The following is a 19,189-nucleotide window of genomic DNA, read 5'->3' on the forward strand; positions in this document are numbered from 1 at the left end:
TACAAGGAGATAATTTTGGAACAATAATTATCAATATTGAACATGGTATTTGTAACATATGATTTCAAAGATTCGAGTCACATCGTTTTTATCAATTGTATATATCAACAAGTGTTATAACGTACACTAATACATAAAAATTCATATCTTTTAGAATGACATTGTTTTCGATGTATAAATTTTTTTTTTAAAAAAAATATCCAATCACCGTATTTATTTCTATTACATTTTTAAATCTTGCAATGTCACAAGTACTTGATATAGCACGAACTTACAAACAAGGCATGTCAGGGGCATCTCATGTTTTTGTGGCTAAAAGACATTCCTATTTATCTTTGCACTCTTTCCTACTTCCATTTAATAGAAGGGGTTGATGTTGAGTTTTCGAATTAATAAAACTATAGAGTAAACTATCTTTTGATCAATTTATTACCTTTGGTTGTCTCTTTCTCATTGAAAAGAAAAGAGAAATTTTAATAAAGTTCTATAAAAAGGCTACACAAAGCTACGTGAGTTGGTTAAATATACGATCGTTTTCCATCAATTTTTTTTTCCTTTTTAATTGATTTATAAAGTTTTTGACTTATTTTTATTCACGATCTTGTCAATAAAAAAAAAAAAACAGTCTCCTACATAAAATAGATTATCTCTCATGTGCGATCGTCTCACAATTCTATATTCGTGAGATGGATCGAATCAATCCATAATCGCATCGAAAAATAATATTTTTCACTCAAATTAACATTTATTACACAATATATACTTTTAACATAAAAAATAATAATTTTCACTCAAATCAACATATATTACACAATATTTTATCACATCATAAATAAAAAAAAATTGATACTTTTGCAGTAAAAATTTGATTTTTTGGATATAAAAAATATTATATTCATGGGTCGGTTCAGAGATACGTATCATAAAATTGATACATGAAACAATCTCACAAGAACTTTTTATAATGCTTGAACATTGACTTGTCATATAAATATAGAGTTGTGACAACCAAACCGACCCACTCTATCATGTAAAATAGGTGGATTAAAATGATAATATCCGGAACCTCAAAATGATGTGTCAAAATAGCAAGTTAACGTGTCCTTTTATCTTGTTTTGACATGTATATGAAAATACATAATCCTAAAAGTAGGATAATATTTAAAAATTCAGAAGATCATGAATCAAAATCTTCGTGATATATATAGACACACACGTCTATGAGCGAAGACTCATGATATTACACAATATTGTCCCATTGAATATAATTCCCTTCAAGTTATTAAAATTATAATTGCCCACGATCTTTATTGATTTGCATTTCTGTTTAATATAACCCACCAATAAGAGAACAAAATTTTCAAATATTTTTGTTTTGATACAATGGGGTGATGAAATCTTCTATCTTATCTACCTACTATCCAAACAATTAAGAATTTAACTTAATATTATCCGGGCTTGAGACCAAAATCTTCAAATATTACACTTTAGATACTTGTATCCATTATTGAAACAAGGATTCATAATTAATATTTTACTGAGATAAAGCGTGCACAACTTTGGATTTCAAAGATGTTATGTGTTTCGTTAGTATATTAGCAGGCTTTTTATTAGACTAGCCAACCATTTTCATATTTATATAATAAGTAATAATTTGATATATAAAGTAATATTTTTTTTCATTAATGATCCAAGTAAGATATTCGTTTCACAAAATTGACTAATGAGACTTTCACAAAATTTTTTGTGTTGGTGTATAATACTTAACAAAAAAAGTTTTCCACTAAAGATAGATGGTACACAAAAATTACCCATAATAGCGGCATGCCCTTTTGTGCTTAGAGTCGTTTAATTTAATTATGGTGCCTAATATTTTAATTTACACGTGGGTTAAATCTGCCGAAAATCATATCGTAATGAATATTAAATTACATCGTATTCCGTTCCAGCTGAAATACATTAAAGCAGCTAGGTACTCACATAATTTTCAACACAATATTAATATTTTATAGATTGCATTAAATGGTACTGATTAATTAGTTGAGGCATTTAAGGATCATGTCATATTTTAACAGGTTAGTTAGTGTAATCCTGATTAAATAATTTATTTGGTTTATTACTTTCTTTGATTTTTTTTTTTCAAAATAAAGAATTTTAAATTATAGGCAAAACTTCTTCCAGGTATTTTTTTGAGCCATAACATTAAAATCATGAGGGTGGGTTTATTGTACTAGCTTGTTTTAAAAAGATAGGCAAAAACTTGTGTGAGACGGTCTCACGGGTCGTATTTGTGAGACGGATCTCTTATTTGAGTTATCCATGAAAAAATATTACTTTTTATGCTAAGAGTATTACTTTATATTGTGAATATGAGTAGGGTTGACCCGTCTCACAAATTAAGATCCGTGAGACGGTCTCACATGAGACCCACTCTAAAAGATATCTTCAACATAGTAAAATATTTAGATCCTATAATAAATATATACATATGTATATATTTAATTTTGATATCATACCTACTGCTAATATAACACTCACATAATGAATTTACAAGTTTAATATTTTTCATCACATCAATGATTGTTATCTCAGCGATGGACACAGATACGGATGACATATCAAAATATATATATATATTCACTCAATAAATGTCATTTTATTGATTGACACAGAGACGATTAGATAAACAATATATCAAAATTATATATATATATATATGTATATATATATATATGCTCGATGATTAGACATATATCCATCCCTAAAACCTATATATGTGTATATTAGCGCTCGAGGATTAGACATATATCCACCCCTAAGACCCCATAATTTCTTCTGTTTCATACTTATTATTGTGATTAATTTATAGATGTCGGTACCATCTTAATAATTACATGCATGGGAATGTGATATAAAAAAATTTATTTTCACAATATTTTTAGTAGTATCAATTGTAAATCTATTTCACACACACATGTAATAATAACAATAAATATATTCAAAAAATAATAATAAGAATAATTATTAGTATAATTAGAATAATAATTATATTCTTTTTTATATATATATAATAAAACTTATGCTTTCTTAAAAATTATTCATAAATTCGTTATCCTTACAGAGTATATTCTCCAGCAGAATTTTCAAGAAGCCCACTTATTAAATAACTCCCACAACCATATTGTTTAGCTCGTTAATGAATTTGAAAGTAGTTTAGTTGCTAATTAAAGTTGTGGAAATGATGAAAAAACGCATTATTATTATTTATTACTACGACAAAACATATTATTATCATTATTTATTTTTTATTACAATTTTTTCCTTTGGAAGCTCCAGATGGGTATATATGAAAGTAATTTTAGGGTGTAATTGAATCAAGTAATTTGAAAATTCCAGAGTTTCAATTTCACCACCTTTCAGTTTAATAATAANAATAATAATAATAATAATAATAATAATAATAATAATAATAATAATAATAATTATTATTATTATTATTATTAGGTTGCATTTAGATTTAAATTTAAGGAAGGATTTTAAATGAATCAATATTGAGGTGTATTTAAAATCCTCTAAAATATTTAAAAAAAATAAATAATTGATTATTTAAAATTCATTATCAAATGAATATATCCATACAAACCAAATAATTTTTTATTATGGATTTTAAATCCTTAGTTTCAAATCCACTCTCAAATTCATTGTATCAAATTGGTTCAAAATTAAAATGAAAGATTTGGAAGATGTTGTATTGTTCAAGTATATTTTTATTGTTCAAGTATATTTTTTACTTTAATTTTAAATTCACTATCTAACCTTATCATTTGACATTCATGTATTTCAAATCATTTAAATCCAAATCTTTCAATCGGTACGTATACAAACACAAGTCATATTCATTTGATTGCTTGAATTAATTTTTGTTGCGCGAATTTTAAATCCATGCTTTTTTTTATTTACGTAGATGTAATTATAATTGTAATGAATTACACTCAAGATTAATGTAATTAATTCAAATCCCCTCAAATCAAATATATTCCTCCAAATCAAATCATTCTTCTAAATCAAATATTTTCATCCAAATACAACCTAAATGTTATCAAATCAAATTTCTTCTTCCAAATGAAATCATTCGACCTAAATATATATTATTAGTAAAGTGACGATAATACAGAGTTTCAACTGTCATAACATTTAAAATATTTAAGATGTACTGTTATCAATATGTATAACTTTTGATAACACGAAACAAATTTGATCATACAAATAATATCAGAGGTAAAGTTGTATGTTAGATTCCTATTATTTGCAAAATGTCCCAATTAGTAGGAGCATGATTATTGAGAAACAATTATTGCTTATGTTAAGATCTCAACATGGTAATTAGATTGCTAAATTGTCTAAAAGATTTCAATTGCAGATTTATAACAAATTAAATAGCTTTTAATTAATAAAATGGTTACGTTAACCCTCGATTGTACGTTATTTTATAACATTTTTCATTGCATATTATCGATTAACTAGATTATTTATTCCAAGCACGGTTTCTGCATAAAACTTCTAAATTTTAGTATCAGTTAAATTATTTAATAACTCACTTCAAATGAATGAATTCAATAATTGATCCAGCTTATATCTTTTATATTTTCAGAAATAAATAATATCAAGTAGATAAAACACATCTATTAAATGAAAAGTAAAAAAAAATTCAAACACTCAAGTACTTTCTCTGAGTTATTGGCTTTCCAAGGACCACACTGCCTTTGATTCTTAAAAGTTGTTGACCAATGAACATGCACATGGGGTCCTTTAGCTGCTCCCTGTGATTGTGAAGATGGTGTTTATTTCAGGTTTTTGAATATAAATATAATTCTTATGCTATGAAAATATGGATAATTCATAATTATAATTTGTATTTATTTTTAATTTGTTCATCTGGTTTTTCGTGTACTGATTGTATCCTTAAAATTTTATATTGTCTCCTGTTTTCATCCCAACCGTGGGAGAGTTGACGGGAAGCACACGCGGAGAACACATGAACTAACGAATGAGATGAAATCGAGACACAATCTAAAATTTTAGAGATATAATTAGCACATACAAAATTTGAAGGATAAAATTGTGAATAAGAACAAACTATAGGGATATAAATACGAAATATCCCTGTAAAATAATACATTCAATATATTTANGCGATAATTTTTTTTTATTGTCGATTAGTTTATCAAATTTTAATATATATATATATTTTTCAAACGATATTTATTAAACTAAATTATGAACTTTATTAGGTGTTATGGTAGTTGGACCCGACTCCATTGGCATTTAAATGACTTTATCTTCAAACTATACCATCCACCACAAAATATACCACGATTTTTTGGAATATATTGTGGAAATATATAATGAAACGAGACAAAAGAGAGATCAATAATGAAGTAGGGGACCCCTTCCCCCCACCCTCCAAATACCATTTAATTTTAGATAAGAAAAATAGCTAACCCACATAATAAAACCAAGATTATCATCATAATTTTATTCTACATATATCATTGCTTTAATTTCTGTTACCATTCAATTATTAAAATACAGCTTTTCTTTTAGGTAAAATGTATAGAATTTTTTTTAATATATGTTTAAATCAACTAAGCACGTTAATTCGTTGACAAGCGTCATCCTATGCAATTCTAAGATAATAATTCATATATTTAGATATTGGGAAAATTGGAAATATGTCTCTAGTTAGGATCTTGGTCGAACATGTCATCAGGTTTAGTCTCAATGACTAGGCATTTTATGGGATGTATATATGTGAGACGAGTCGATCTAGTCCACATTTAGAGTAAAAATAATACTTTTGTCCTAACAAGTAATATTTTTGTATGGTCAATGAGTTGGATCAAGTAGAAATACATATAATAAAATTGAACCGTGAGACGGACTCATGAGAGTTTTTGTGAGTCTTAATGTGTTATTATTATTATTTTATTATTGTAATTTTAGTCATTTTTTCTGGCATGATGTTAATGTGTTATCAATGAGACGCTTATGTGATCCTGAAATGTGTAGTGACAAAATCTCGAATTATGGGACTTTTGTTGAGACTTTTGAATATTATAAACACATTATATTTTCGTGGGCATTTTGTTGAGCCATTTTTCCAAAATCTCGAATTATGGGAGATGATACGAAAATGATAATCATACTTGAATACATCCATCGAATGTAAAATTGAGACCTGGGGATGTATGCTCAGGTTTTAATCTAAGACGTACACATACGAATTGGTGGAATATTATCTAATAAAAAATTTCACTAAGACTAACTTAACGAAATATATGGGATTTTGTGTATCAAACATTTTAAATAATTGTCTTAAATTAGTACACTTAGCTTTAGAGTTTTTTAAGTCACATGCTCCCAAAAATAAAATTCATTTTGTTGATATGAGTAATATAACTATCAAAATGTTTAAGTCATTCGCAACCGTACAGTTTCATACCAGCACTGTTTTGAAATCCATCTCATTCTGACGTGAGATTAGTTCATTCAAGTTTCCTTCACCTAGAAGTTTGCCAGGAGTCACTTCTTGTCCTTGCTAGCTCTTCACAACATATTCTGCTTGATTCTTGCCTGAAACACTCCGTACAAAGAGAATTCGTCTTTGATACCATTATTTAACGTCCTATATTTAATGAATATCACCACTGGACACATATGTTTTTATAGCGTGTTATATTTTCACTCACACGCACCATAAAAAACTTCGCAAGGGTCACAATTGTTACTTCCATATTATATTCTAGAACCAATTTACGGTTTCACACACAATGTCTTGGATTAGTTTTACATTGAACAAATTGGAGATAACTGCAGAGTTTCCAGTAGTCAAACAAAGAAAATACTCGGTAGCTTGATTTTCAAATTTTATTTAGTTTTTTTTCTTAGGATTGAATAAATAAGAAATGCGGTCTAGAGAGGTAAGAATAGACTTCTTATTACATTTTAATCATCTTTAAAAACATTTAGTCACAAGTTGATCTAGGCTGTTAAATTTCAAATCTTTTTATATAAAATAATACTAATTAAGTTTGCAGAGACTATGTTTTGCTAATAACATACATGTATACATAATTAGCATATAAGCACAATAAAGTAAATGGAGATTAATGTAAAAATTAACATACAACGTTTGTTTATGGAAGTTTGAATCCAACTGCTTCTAAGTCTCCTCTTCTTCATCAACCCAACGAAGAAAACACCAGTAACATTCGTATCACACAGCAGGAAGAATTACTCTCTATGTTATAAAAGTTACGTCCAGATCGATCATACACTAGGTTAATTTACAACACTTTCAAACATCATGAAGCTGCTGTACAAGTGAGAAGAACGCAACACAAATGTGATGTTTGCAAGATGATTTTTGGCTTGTTTACAAGAATTCACTCTTAGGATATTTTAAGTGGTTGAGTCAATTAGGGGGAATCAACACCATGGGTTTGAAGCTTAGTTTGAAATGACTGAATCTTTGAATTTGAAAAAATCTCACTTTTCTATCTCTGATGCTTCAAATGTATCTTTTTATGCACCATTTTGTAAACTCTTTTCCTCTGTATTATTCTTGTATTTCTCAGGAACTTGATATGCTTTTCCAAGGATGTATTCATAGGGCCCAAGAGTTGGATGGTTAATATTCTTCTATATATCTCCAATGTATGATCTATCTTGTCTCATTAATGATCTTTTTGGATGCTGATCTCTTCTTTCTTCTGGTAGCTGATAAGATTACAAACCGCTTGTTTTAGCATATCAAGATATCATGCAACTTTTCTAATATGAATCTTCAAGAAACTTAGAATTCTTGCAAGTGTAAGAACATTTGAAGCTTGTTTGGACTAATGATTGCCATTTGCATATGTCGTGAACGTCACACCGCCACTGTATGATCTCATTAACCTTTTCATATATAGTTTTATCAATTTTAATAAGAAAAATTGCAATTTTATATTTGTTCATTTTGATTATTTATGTTATCAAATGTTAATTTTAATATGTTATTTTTATTATTTTACAATTTTGGTTCTTTTCCAAACATGATGTTGCCACGCGGATATGACCTCATCATGTGGTATAAAAACACATTATCACTCTCGATAAAAAAATATTAAAGTATCAAAAATTGAAAAATATAGGTACAAAACTCAATTCTATAACATAGAAGACCAAAAATTACAAAAAATATATATAATGAGAATTGTAATTCTCTTTTAATATGCAATAGAGATATATTCCGTTCATTTAACTAAGAGAACAACCCCAAAAGACATAGACGAGTTAGTAAGCCTGAGGTGACTTGAGGAGATATCCCATCAATGGATGATCAATTCTCGTGTAGGATATGCTTCATTGAAATATTGTGGATATGATATGAGAATTGATGTTTGTGATCTTCTCTCTATGGTACTTGTCTACTCACACACATCTCTAGATTTATCATCCAACTCGGTCAAGGATTATGTCCCTCGAGTTACACATGATGCGGACGAAACCTCTACCTTAGCTTTCACCCAATTTTCTCTAGATCAATAAGTTGAGAGTTATACATGATGCGGACGAACCCTCTGGACAATTAATTTTCACATGATATTTTGAGTACAATGCTGATTTTTACATAGGCTCGGTAATCTTTAATGGGAATGGGACGTCACCTCGTTATTCACCTGTTTGTATGTATATGTATATCTTCTGACACATGATAATGGCGTTTACATACATCAATCTTAGCAACACACACTCCCCCCATCTTTTTCACTCTGCAAAAGTTTCAATTTTTTTTTTATTTCTTTCTCTCTTCGTAAGATGCAGCATCAAATGATTTGAAAGGGAGAGGGTCAAATCACTGAACTTCAATTCCCTTGTTTCGATCCATTCGCAGGTACATGACATTAAAATACACCAGAAAAATTCAAGAAAGAAACAAATTCCACCTGTATGTATGCATACGTATACGCCAATATAATCGATCATATATATATATATATATGTATGTATGTATGTATATGTATGTATGTATATGCTTTTCTTGAAGAGCCCTTTAATATTTTCATATGATTTTTTGAAAAAAAATATAGTGAAAAGCGGAAGAAATTAATGCGTGGATAAACGAGTGAATAAAGATAGGCATCTTTTTCCCAGCCTTTTAAGGCCATCTATCTCTCTTCAAGTTCTTTCATTCCTAATCAATTGCTGTGAGAGTGTTGCAGAGATTGTAGAGTAAATGTTCCCGAGTCTGACATACAATTGAATTGACGGGACTGATCATATATATGGATAAGCATATATATNTATCAGATCTGTCGAAAAAAGCTTGGTCCTGTGCGGGTATAAGCGCATGTTTCTGCGTTTTTTGTTCATATTTCTTCAGCTGGTGAAGACGGTTTTTGTGTGCTAAAACTTGGTTTCTTTGTCTTTCAGATAGAGGAGATGGAGCACGTGTACAATCAGATTGCCGTCGCACCAGGTGCTAATATATAATTATATTAAGCGAACCAATCCCTTTCTTCCTCGCTCAATCAAGCTTTCCTTAACTATGTTCATATATGTCGTTGTATTTATATATATATATATATATATAAATTATATTTACAAAGATCATATATGTCTTTAATTATATATGGTTTTCAGTATGGAAAAGCAAATCTGTTTTGTAAAGAATTCTTGATTTGATTATGGTAGCATACTTGAAGAAGATAATTATTATTGTTTGTATTTGTTTAGAGTGTTGGATTTCTTGGATTCCAGGGTTTCTGATGAATTTCCCTCGGAAATATTATCATTTGCTTCTTCATGTTCATGGGAATTTCATCCGATCATTCTTGAAATTTTGGTATATATCTCTCTGTGTAATCTGAATGATCGGATGTGAAATGGAAGCTAAAGTGATTTTGTTTTTTTTCCTTTTACAGTTTGATTGAAGGGATAATAATTTAAGTGGTACAGTGTATTTTCCAAGATTTTGCACATATGGCTACGTACTTTCATGGGAATTCAGGAATCCAAGGAAGTAGCGATGGATTACAAACCCTGATCTTCATGAATCCTGCATACGTCGGATTTTCAGACAGCCAGCCGCAGCCAGCCACCAGCAGCAACTTCGTGTTCCTCGATCCCAATTCATCGGTAAATACTCTTCACCTCCCCCACGCGCCGCCGTCTCAGAGCCAGCATTTTGTTGGCATCCCTTTCCATGGTGCCACCACTTCCGCAGCCACAACGCAGGATACCAACCAGCATGACGTGTCGGGCGCCCTCCAGCTCCAGGGTTTCCTCCCACATGTGCACTACAATCCTTACACCAACCCGACAATGGACCTCGAGGAGGCGCGTGAGGTCACTCGCGCACAGCAGGGGCTGTCCTTGAGCCTTTCTTCTCAGCAACCGAGGTCGGGGTACGGGTCTTTCATGCTCGAGAGGGAGGTGACAGCTCAACCGCTGGTCACCGCCGTGTCGCAGCCTCGGGCGAATGATGTCATGGTTTCCGGAGGGTCAACTTCTCCGGCTTCCGGTGTTTCCAACAGCAGGAATGGAGTGCATAGTGTGATCTTGAGTTCAAAATACTTGAAGGCTGCGCAAGAACTTCTTGATGAAGTTGTTAAGGTTGGGAGAGGAGCAAAGAGTACAGCTGAATTACCAGCTGGTGAACAGCCCAAGAAAACGGGAGATTCAGCCGCAGCCACGGCGGCGGGTGTTGGTGGAGAAGAGGGCAGTGAAAAACGTGGAGTTGAGCTCACCACAGCAGAGAGACAGCAAATTCAGATGAAGAAAGCAAAGCTTGTTAACATGCTTGATGAGGTAAGCTTTGACGAATTTGATGAGATCATATCTGAAATCTCAAGCCGTACAGCCATATGTTTCTTTATTAAAATTTTCAGACTCCAAACATTAAAAACCCGGTAAAAGATCTGTTTTTTTTTAATAAATAAATCTGGGATTTTTGTTTGCTCAGGAGTAGGAGTTGAAAGAGACTCATGTCTCGATCATATCAGTAGCTTTCTTTTTACTCCATCAGCCCTGTTTCTGTAATTTAAAACAATTTTTCCCAAAAAAAAAAAATATTGGGTTTTAATCTTCTTTCTTTTGTTTTGTTCTCTTGAAGGTCGAGCAAAGATACAGTCAGTATCATCACCAGATGCAGATGGTAATATCTTGGTTCGAACAAGCAGCCGGAATTGGTTCTGCTAAAACTTACACGGCTCTGGCTTTGCAAACAATTTCGAAGCAATTTCGATGCCTGAAAGATGCAATCTTCGCCCAAATCCGAGCCTCGAGCAAAAGCTTAGGGGAAGAAGATAGTTTCGTAGGGAAAATCGAAGGCTCCAGGCTTAAATACGTGGATAATCAGATTCGGCAGCAGAGAGCGTTGCAGCAATTGGGAATGATCCAGAACAATGCTTGGAGACCACAACGAGGATTACCCGAACGGTCTGTTTCCGTTCTTCGTGCCTGGCTTTTCGAGCATTTTCTCCATCCGTAAGTTTAACAAAGATTTTCCTTCAAACTCATAAGTCATGATATTAACTGAATATTTAAATTGAATGTTGGATTCAGATATCCCAAGGATTCAGATAAGCTCATGCTTGCTAAACAGACAGGGCTTACCAGGAGTCAGGTAAAATCATAGTGTCTGTCAATTCTTGATCAATATTTCTGCTAAAATTTGCAGAAACTTGAAGTAGGGCGGTTCAAATTTAGGTCTCCAATTGGTTTATTAATGCTCGAGTTCGGCTATGGAAGCCGATGGTGGAGGAAATGTACATGGAAGAGCTCAAGGAACAGGAAAAAAATGGATCAGATGATAAATCTGGCAAAACCGAGCAAAACGAAGTTTCGACCTCAAAATCCACTGCTCCACAAGCCAAAAAGCCAGCCATACTCAGCCAGAATCAAGTTTTTACCTCAAAAATAGACAACCCCATAAATAACGCCGCTGCTGCGTCACTCGCAACATCCACAGCTCTAATGTCCCCTCCTGGATTCAAGAGCAATCACAGCTTCCTCCTCATTGGATCATCATCCGAAACGGGGACCGTTACTCAAGGAAGTCCAAAGAAACCGCGCAATACAGACATGTTACATTCCCTTGGCACATTAATGGGGGCACCCACAAATTTCAGTGCCGGGTTTGGCTCATATCAGATAGGGGAACTCGGGACATTTGTGGACGATCATATCCAAGCACCATTTTCAGGAAATGGAGTATCTCTCACCTTAGGTCTCCCACATTCCCACCAAAACTTTATGCCGAATCAAAGCATACAACTCGGAAGAGGCGTTGAATTAGGTAAGCCAAATGATTTTAGTGGCATGAATAGCACTCCAAATTCTTACACACTCAACCATTGTGTGTGAAAACATCGACAATCAATGCCAAGAAAGTTTGCTATGCAGCCGTTGCTCGACTTTGCAGCTTATTGGATCCACGAGTTCAACACACGTTCTTCGCTATTTTTGTCCCTTTTAGTAACTTCGAAGAAAGGGGTTGCATGATAGTGCAGATAAGGAAAGATACTCTGTACACACATTTGATGAGGAGAAGAATTTGAGTTCTTTTGGACAGCATAGGATTTTAGAGGATATATAATTGGGGAATATTGTATATTAATTTTGTTATCTATAGATGACTGTGATCATATGAATATCGAAAAACTAATGGCTTTGGGTGGTATACAAGAATAGAGCCATGAAGTTTGTAATTTTAAAAAGGATGTAAATTCTCTGTCCTGATACGCAAGACAATGCATATGCTGCATACTTTGTTAAATGTTGGATATTTATCTACCAAAAGTATCATATTTTAGAGCATGACTCGACTCAATTCTAACTATGATGTTTAGAAAGTTTGATGGGAGGCTTTTTGCCCCATGGTCTTGTCTTATATTAGAATAGGAGATTTGTCCACAAACCGAAATGAAAGCTCAATGCTCCTAGTTGCTTGACGATTTGTACAAAGATAATAAAATGAAACACATGATATTAAAGAAATGATGGAGTTTGATAGATGTTGGGACTGTATTTTTGCAGTTAGAAATGACTTAGATTTTGTTGGAATGGACAAGATCAAGATGGAATATGTTGTGAAATGAATAACTGTGAGAAGCTAGCCTAAGAGTCTTAGTAGGATCAGGAGCAAGAGTCTTAGTTCGGCTAATGGTCAGAAGTGTCGCGGTTTCTTTAATTGAAAAATTAATGAAATTTTTAAGTAAATGACTAAAATTGTCGAAAAATATAAATCCTAACTCTGATTGGTATTTTGTTCCACAAATGTGAGAATCCATATTTTATTATTAAAATTGCATTAAGATAAACACGGAGGACGAAAAAATCCATTGTTCCAAGAATTGTTTGCCCGGACCCTTGGAAAAAAAATTATTTGATCCATTTTGTCAAAATTTTGAGACTTTTCTTATGAAATTCAAACCGACAATTTAAAATGTTGCTAATGAGTTCATTTGCTTTCACTTTTCCAAAGTCGTTTTGTAAGTATACCGTTGTGAAAGGTCGAAAATATGGTTTCCTATTATTTTCCAATGTTAGGCCAACCATCAATTTTCTTTTTAAAAACAATATTTTGTGTTGGATGATAACCGAATCAACATTTTGGAAAAGAGCAATATTTCATTTTCAAGTCAATGGACTTATAACTATTCATGTTTTCAAAAATTAAAATTATTGGAAAATTTTAAGTGTCTATAAATTGCGTTGAGATGTGGCGAGATTATCTAATTAGTCGAACTTTAATTTTAACACAAAAATTATCACTTTTTTTTGCGTATTTAATTAGTTTCTAGTTGGAAGTGTTGACCAATATTGCTACCATTATTGTCCTGACACGGAATACCCATGTGTATTTCGGCTAAAGTCATACTAAATAAATTTTTTTTATATGTAAAAAAAAAAACAGTTTGCAATATGATCACATTTGACCAATTAGACAATTAAAATAAATTTTACACGGAATACTATCGTTTTTAAAAAATTTCCAAAAGATGGATTGAAATATAAATGCCTTGAACTTTATCTAATGCCAGAAATTTCAAAACTTAAATTAATCAATTTCGATATTGTGCTCACCAACAATGCTCACTTCTGGATACATCACTGAGATGACATTCACCTATCAAACGTGATAAAATATATTAAAATTATACATTCACTATACCCGTGTTATCTTAGTTGTGAATATAAAGATTATGTATACATTAGTCAGAATATATTTTTTTATTCAAATATGACTATTTTCACTGTCCCACAAATTAAAAACTATCTAATTGACTCTCAAATAAAAATTTAAAAATTGATGCCGCTTGATTCCCACTGTCAGTGAATGCGACCTTGTGAATGAGTCTGTTATCTTTGACTCAGCTTTTGACAAAGGGAAGGGAAAGATTAATTAATCTGATTTTTTTTTCCATGAATTTGACGGAAATTTCAAATTATTCAAGATAATAATAATAATCATGTATTTTTTATGCCCTCAAACTTTATAATTTTGATTATTTAATTTATTAACGCTATACCAATTTATTTATATATGAGTGTAAATTGTAATGCTAACAACTGATTAAAAAAAAATATTCTTTCATTTTGTAAGTGCATACGACCTAAAAATTAAAATTTTGCACTTCCATATTCAATCCTTTACACTTCATCAATAAAAATTATACCTTTTTTTAAAAAAAAAACAGATTAATGAATTTGTTCTTCGATCAATATAAACGTTTTAAATTGGATACAATTACTTAAAAAATTAAAATTTCTCTGTTAAGAATATAATTTTTAAAAAATATGTAGTCTAGTAGAAACCATTTTTATCAAAGTTCAAATATAATTTATAATTAAACGAGTTCCACACTCCCCGCGGCCTGGCAAGCATAAAGTATTGAAAAACCAGTAATATTTTCTTGTAGCATATTAAATGCTACTCACCTATTTATTATACCTATGTATTATTAAATGCCTGGAATTTGAATCAGTAAACTTGTCCCTCACTGGACGTATGAATTATTTGACTCCAATCTCGTTCTTCCAAATTTTCACACATACACAGACTAATACAGTCATATTATCCAGTTCAATTTCTTGAAATATGATCGTTTAATCAAAATTTCTTTTGTATTCATGGATAACATAGAAGTCCCCGAGTACTTTATCTGTCCAATTTCACTCCAAATCATGAAAGATCCCGTGACGGCCATTTCCGGGATTACTTACGATCGAGAAAGCATCGAACACTGGCTATTCAAGAACCACAACACGATCTGCCCCGTCAGTAAACAGGCCCTGCCGAGAGATTCTGATTTGACGCCGAATCACACCCTGCGAAGATTGATCCAGGGATGGTGCACTCTCAATGCATCGCATGGAATCGATCAGATCCCAACTCCGAAGCCGACTCGCGACAAATTCTACATAATCAATCTAATCAGGGACCTGTGTGTCCAGGATTTGCAGATAAAGACGCTGCAGAAATTGGAAGCTCTCGCCCTGGAGCACGACCGAAATCGGGTTTACATGGTGGAAGCTGGATTAGGTGCGGTGTTGGTATCTTTCATCATTTCTTGTTACAAAACTGGACAAACGAATGGCCTGGAAGAAGCGCTTGGTTTGTTTTACATTGTTCGGAAATTATTGAGCCAGTCGAAGGGTAAATTGACCGAGAACGACGAAATCTTTGAGTCTTTAATGTGGGTAATGGAGAATCCGGTTTTTCAAGAAAACTCAGCAGTGAAATTTCACGCAGCTTATGCGGTGAAAATCACTGTCCAGAAGACGAGCCCTAGCATGCTGGAGAGACTGAAGCCGGAATTCTTCAGAAGCATGGTGTCAAATATTCGACAGGCCTGCATCTGCCAACAGGGAACAACCGCTCTTCTTCACGCCTTACTCGATTCCTGCCCCTGGGGAAGAAACCGTCTGATCATGGTGGAATCCAGCGCGGTTACCGGGTTGATTGACGTTGAACTCAGAAACTCGGACAAGAAAACGACGGAACTTGTTCTGGGAATCTTGTGTCACTTAACTTCATGTGCAGATGGTCGGGCTCAACTCCTGAATCATGCAGATGGTGTCGCGGTTGTCACAAGGAGGATTTTGAAGGTTTCTCCAGCGGTGGATGATCGAGCTGTTACTATTATTTGGCAGATTTGCAGGTATTCTGGTACAAATGGGGTGATTCAAGAACTGTTTAGGGTTGGAATTGTGCCGAAGTTTTGTTTGCTGATGCAGGCGGATCGCGAGGCCCATATTAAGGATAAAGTGAGGGAGATTTTGAGGACACATTACGATGTTTGGAAGGAGTCACCTCCATTGAAGTTGCTCCCTTAACGAGATATATGTATAATTGTTTTCCCAAAAAATATATTTTCTGGGATTTATTAATGTGTAAAATTTGCTTCATAATGTCTTATATTTCTCACAATAAAATAAGTTAGTCTAAATAATTTTTGATATTCTAAGTAGTCAAAATTCGGTTTATTACAATAGTTTTTTTTCATATTTATATTGGAGAAATTTTGACACGACAACAAATATTACAATCAAACATGACAATGAACATTGTTTATATAACGTTTCATATTGTTGATATATCCAACATCATATCATCATTCCAGCAAAACTCCTACCAAACTTGAAATAAATATTAATTTATTGCATTAAACATGTCAACAATATGACAAAACTCGGACTTAACTTGAAATAAATAGTAATGTATTGCATTAAAACCAAATTTTGTCATAAGAACATATTAGAAATTTATAGACAAATTTGCACGACCATTTTCCATGGTAGGGGGAGTACGAATTTCTAACCATTATTAATTAAGAATAAACCAGGCATAATGCGAGGCCGAAAAGTGTAAATTATTAAGAATTTTATAATTGCACTCAAAGTTTTAAAAAAAAATTTATTTTTTTCTGCCATCTAATTAGTAAAATTTAACTTTTAGTTTGCTAATTTTCTTTTTTTTTTTTGTAATTTTAATTTTTTTTATGAATTACTAACATGAAACTAGATAATGCTAATATAACATTGATCATTGCTTCCAATATGGCTTCGGGTATTGATTACATGGCCGTGCCACTTTAATATACGGAGAAAAAAGATCAAAATTGTAAAAGAACCAAAGTTTTTAGATTAAAACTGAGTATACTAACGGTCAACTCAAAATATACAAAGTCAACCCCATATTTGCAATCTTTAATTTAGTACTAGCTATCACGTTCAAACATTGTGTACGCATAAACTAATACTTTTTCGTACAAATTTTTTATGGTAAGTAATTTGTTTTTGTTGAAAAATTATTTAAAAATGTGTTAAATATTTGTGTTGAAAATGTGAATGTTGAATGTTGAAAATTAGGTAAAATTAGGTGTTGAATATTGAAAATTAGTGTGTGATGATGTAGGTAATGATGTATTTTATTTTTGGATTATTTGTAAAAAATTTCTATAAATAGATCTCTCATTTGTGAAGAAAATCACAATTGAGTTGAGAGAAAAATATTATAAAGTGTGTAGTGTGATAATTTTGAGAGTTTGAGATTTTTATTTTTTTACCGTAAATTTTTACTTTTTCACAACACGTTATCAGCACGAAGCTCTAAAAGTCCTCCATATTTTTCCAAGCTCCGAACAGAAGAAAAAGGTAACAAAAGTAATAATATTTATTTTACTGTTATTTATTTATTGTTTATATATGTAATATATAATATAATGTTATTGTTAGAAATAATAAAAATAATTTTTTCAAAAACTTGTTATAAATCCTGGGAGGATGTTAAGACGACATCCCACACTCCCGGTAAGGGATACGACAAGTATAAAAGCCTATAAGGTTTTTTAAACAAAATAACTTATGACACCTAATTATAATAATGTGATATGATATACATAATTATTTAAATATGACTAATATTATATACACCATATTATTACCATAAAATTATACAAATACATACATTTATTTTCTTATACACCAACGGTAATAAACGGTAACAAAACGGCTAGTTTTTGCTCTATAAATACAATCTCACAAATACATTCAATCACTCCAACTTTCTCTTCTTCTCTAAAAATTATTCTTCATCAAATTTTCGAAGAAAAAAAGAAGATGGCTTTCACGAGGTTATTTTTAATTATTTTGGTTATCATACTCACCAGTCTTGTATTTATCGGAGAATATCCTCCTCGTGTGTTTTCTTTATTTTTACGAATACTTGTACTTGTTGTTTATCCATTACTTTGTATTGCAATATTCATTAACTAATAAAATGCATCGTAATTTTTAGTACCACCATGGCAAACTTGGCAAAGCTCGAATTCATCGCTCTTGATATTACTGGGAAAAACTATATGCCATGGACTCTTGATGTAGAAATGCATCTTGAGTCATTGGGTCTAAGCGAGACCATTAAAGAAAATGGTATATCTTCATCACAAGAAAAAGCAAAAGCTATAATATTTTTACGACGACACCTTGATGAAGGTTTAAAATGTGAATATCTCATCGAAAAAGATCCCATGGCTCTGTGGAAAGGATTAAAAGAGAGATTTGAACATATAAGGGAAGTTATACTTCCGACCGCCCGTGATGAATGGAATATGTTAAGATTCCAAGACTTTAAAAAAGTCAGTGATTACAATTCAGCGATGTATAGAATAATCTCGCAGTTAAAATTTTGTGGACATGAGGTTACAGAATCGGAAATGCTTGAAAAAACATTTTCCACGTTTCACGCATCAAATATAACACTACAGCAACAATATAGAGTGCGTGGATTTGCGAGATATTCTGAACTCATCGCCTGTCTTCTTGTGGCGGAAAAGAACAACGAGCTATTAATGAGAAATCATCAGTCCCGACCCACTGGATCAACAGCATTTCCAGAAGTAAATGCTGTAAGTAAAAATGAATTTAAACCTGGAAACCAAAATCAAATTCAAAGACAAGGTTTTGGTCGAGGTCGAGGTCGAGGTCGAGGTCGTGGACGTGGACGTGGACGAGGAAGTGGTCGTGGTCGTGGACGCGGCCGTGGTTTTGAAAATAATCGAGATAGTTATTTCTATAACTCATCTCAAAATAACGTCCCAAACCATCCACAGAAAAGGCATCAAGAAAACATGAGTGT

The 19,189-nt window shown here is 32.1% G+C and overlaps 2 protein-coding genes across 6 annotated transcripts; both read left to right on the forward strand.

Moving 5' to 3' along the window:
* Positions 1–8,730: 8,730 nt before the first annotated feature.
* Positions 8,731–12,859, forward strand: LOC140971538 (BEL1-like homeodomain protein 1). Of its 4 annotated transcripts, none has more exons than XM_073433849.1 (7): positions 8,731–8,938; positions 9,478–9,523; positions 9,805–9,889; positions 9,969–10,854; positions 11,159–11,532; positions 11,611–11,671; positions 11,755–12,859. In XM_073433849.1, the coding sequence occupies exons 4-7, from the start codon at positions 10,027–10,029 to the stop codon at positions 12,409–12,411; spliced, it is 1,920 nt and encodes a 639-aa protein (XP_073289950.1). In that variant the 5' UTR covers positions 8,731–8,938; positions 9,478–9,523; positions 9,805–9,889; positions 9,969–10,026; the 3' UTR covers positions 12,412–12,859. The 4 variants fall into 4 exon arrangements, with proteins under 4 accessions (XP_073289950.1, XP_073289949.1, XP_073289948.1 ...); XM_073433850.1 differs by lacking the exon at positions 8,731–8,938 and adding an exon at positions 9,356–9,384; XM_073433848.1 differs by lacking the exon at positions 9,805–9,889 and having other exon boundaries at positions 8,732–8,938.
* A 2,195-nt stretch (positions 12,860–15,054) lies between these two features.
* LOC140961545 (E3 ubiquitin-protein ligase PUB24-like) lies at positions 15,055–16,512 on the forward strand. Of its 2 annotated transcripts, XM_073420144.1 has the most exons (2): positions 15,055–16,211; positions 16,288–16,455. In XM_073420144.1, exons 1-2 carry the CDS (start codon positions 15,181–15,183, stop codon positions 16,319–16,321), a joined length of 1,065 nt encoding a protein of 354 aa, XP_073276245.1. In that variant the 5' UTR covers positions 15,055–15,180; the 3' UTR covers positions 16,322–16,455. The 2 variants fall into 2 exon arrangements, with proteins under 2 accessions (XP_073276245.1, XP_073276236.1); XM_073420135.1 differs by having other exon boundaries at positions 15,055–16,512.
* Positions 16,513–19,189: the final 2,677 nt, after the last annotated feature.

The sequence above is a fragment of the Primulina huaijiensis genome, chromosome 2, assembly GCF_012295235.1.
Source record: "Primulina huaijiensis isolate GDHJ02 chromosome 2, ASM1229523v2, whole genome shotgun sequence".
Taxonomy (NCBI): Eukaryota; Viridiplantae; Streptophyta; class Magnoliopsida; order Lamiales; family Gesneriaceae; genus Primulina; species Primulina huaijiensis.

Coding starts and splice junctions, on each gene's coding strand:
- LOC140971538 (XM_073433849.1), top strand. CDS start 10,027: ATGGCTACGTACTTTCATGGGAATTCAGGAATCCAAGGAAGTAGCGAT. Junction 10,855..11,158: donor TTGTTAACATGCTTGATGAG/GTAAGCTTTGAC, acceptor GTTCTCTTGAAG/GTCGAGCAAAGATACAGTCA. Junction 11,533..11,610: donor TTCGAGCATTTTCTCCATCC/GTAAGTTTAACA, acceptor TGTTGGATTCAG/ATATCCCAAGGATTCAGATA.
- LOC140961545 (XM_073420135.1), top strand. CDS start 15,181: ATGGATAACATAGAAGTCCCCGAGTACTTTATCTGTCCAATTTCACTC.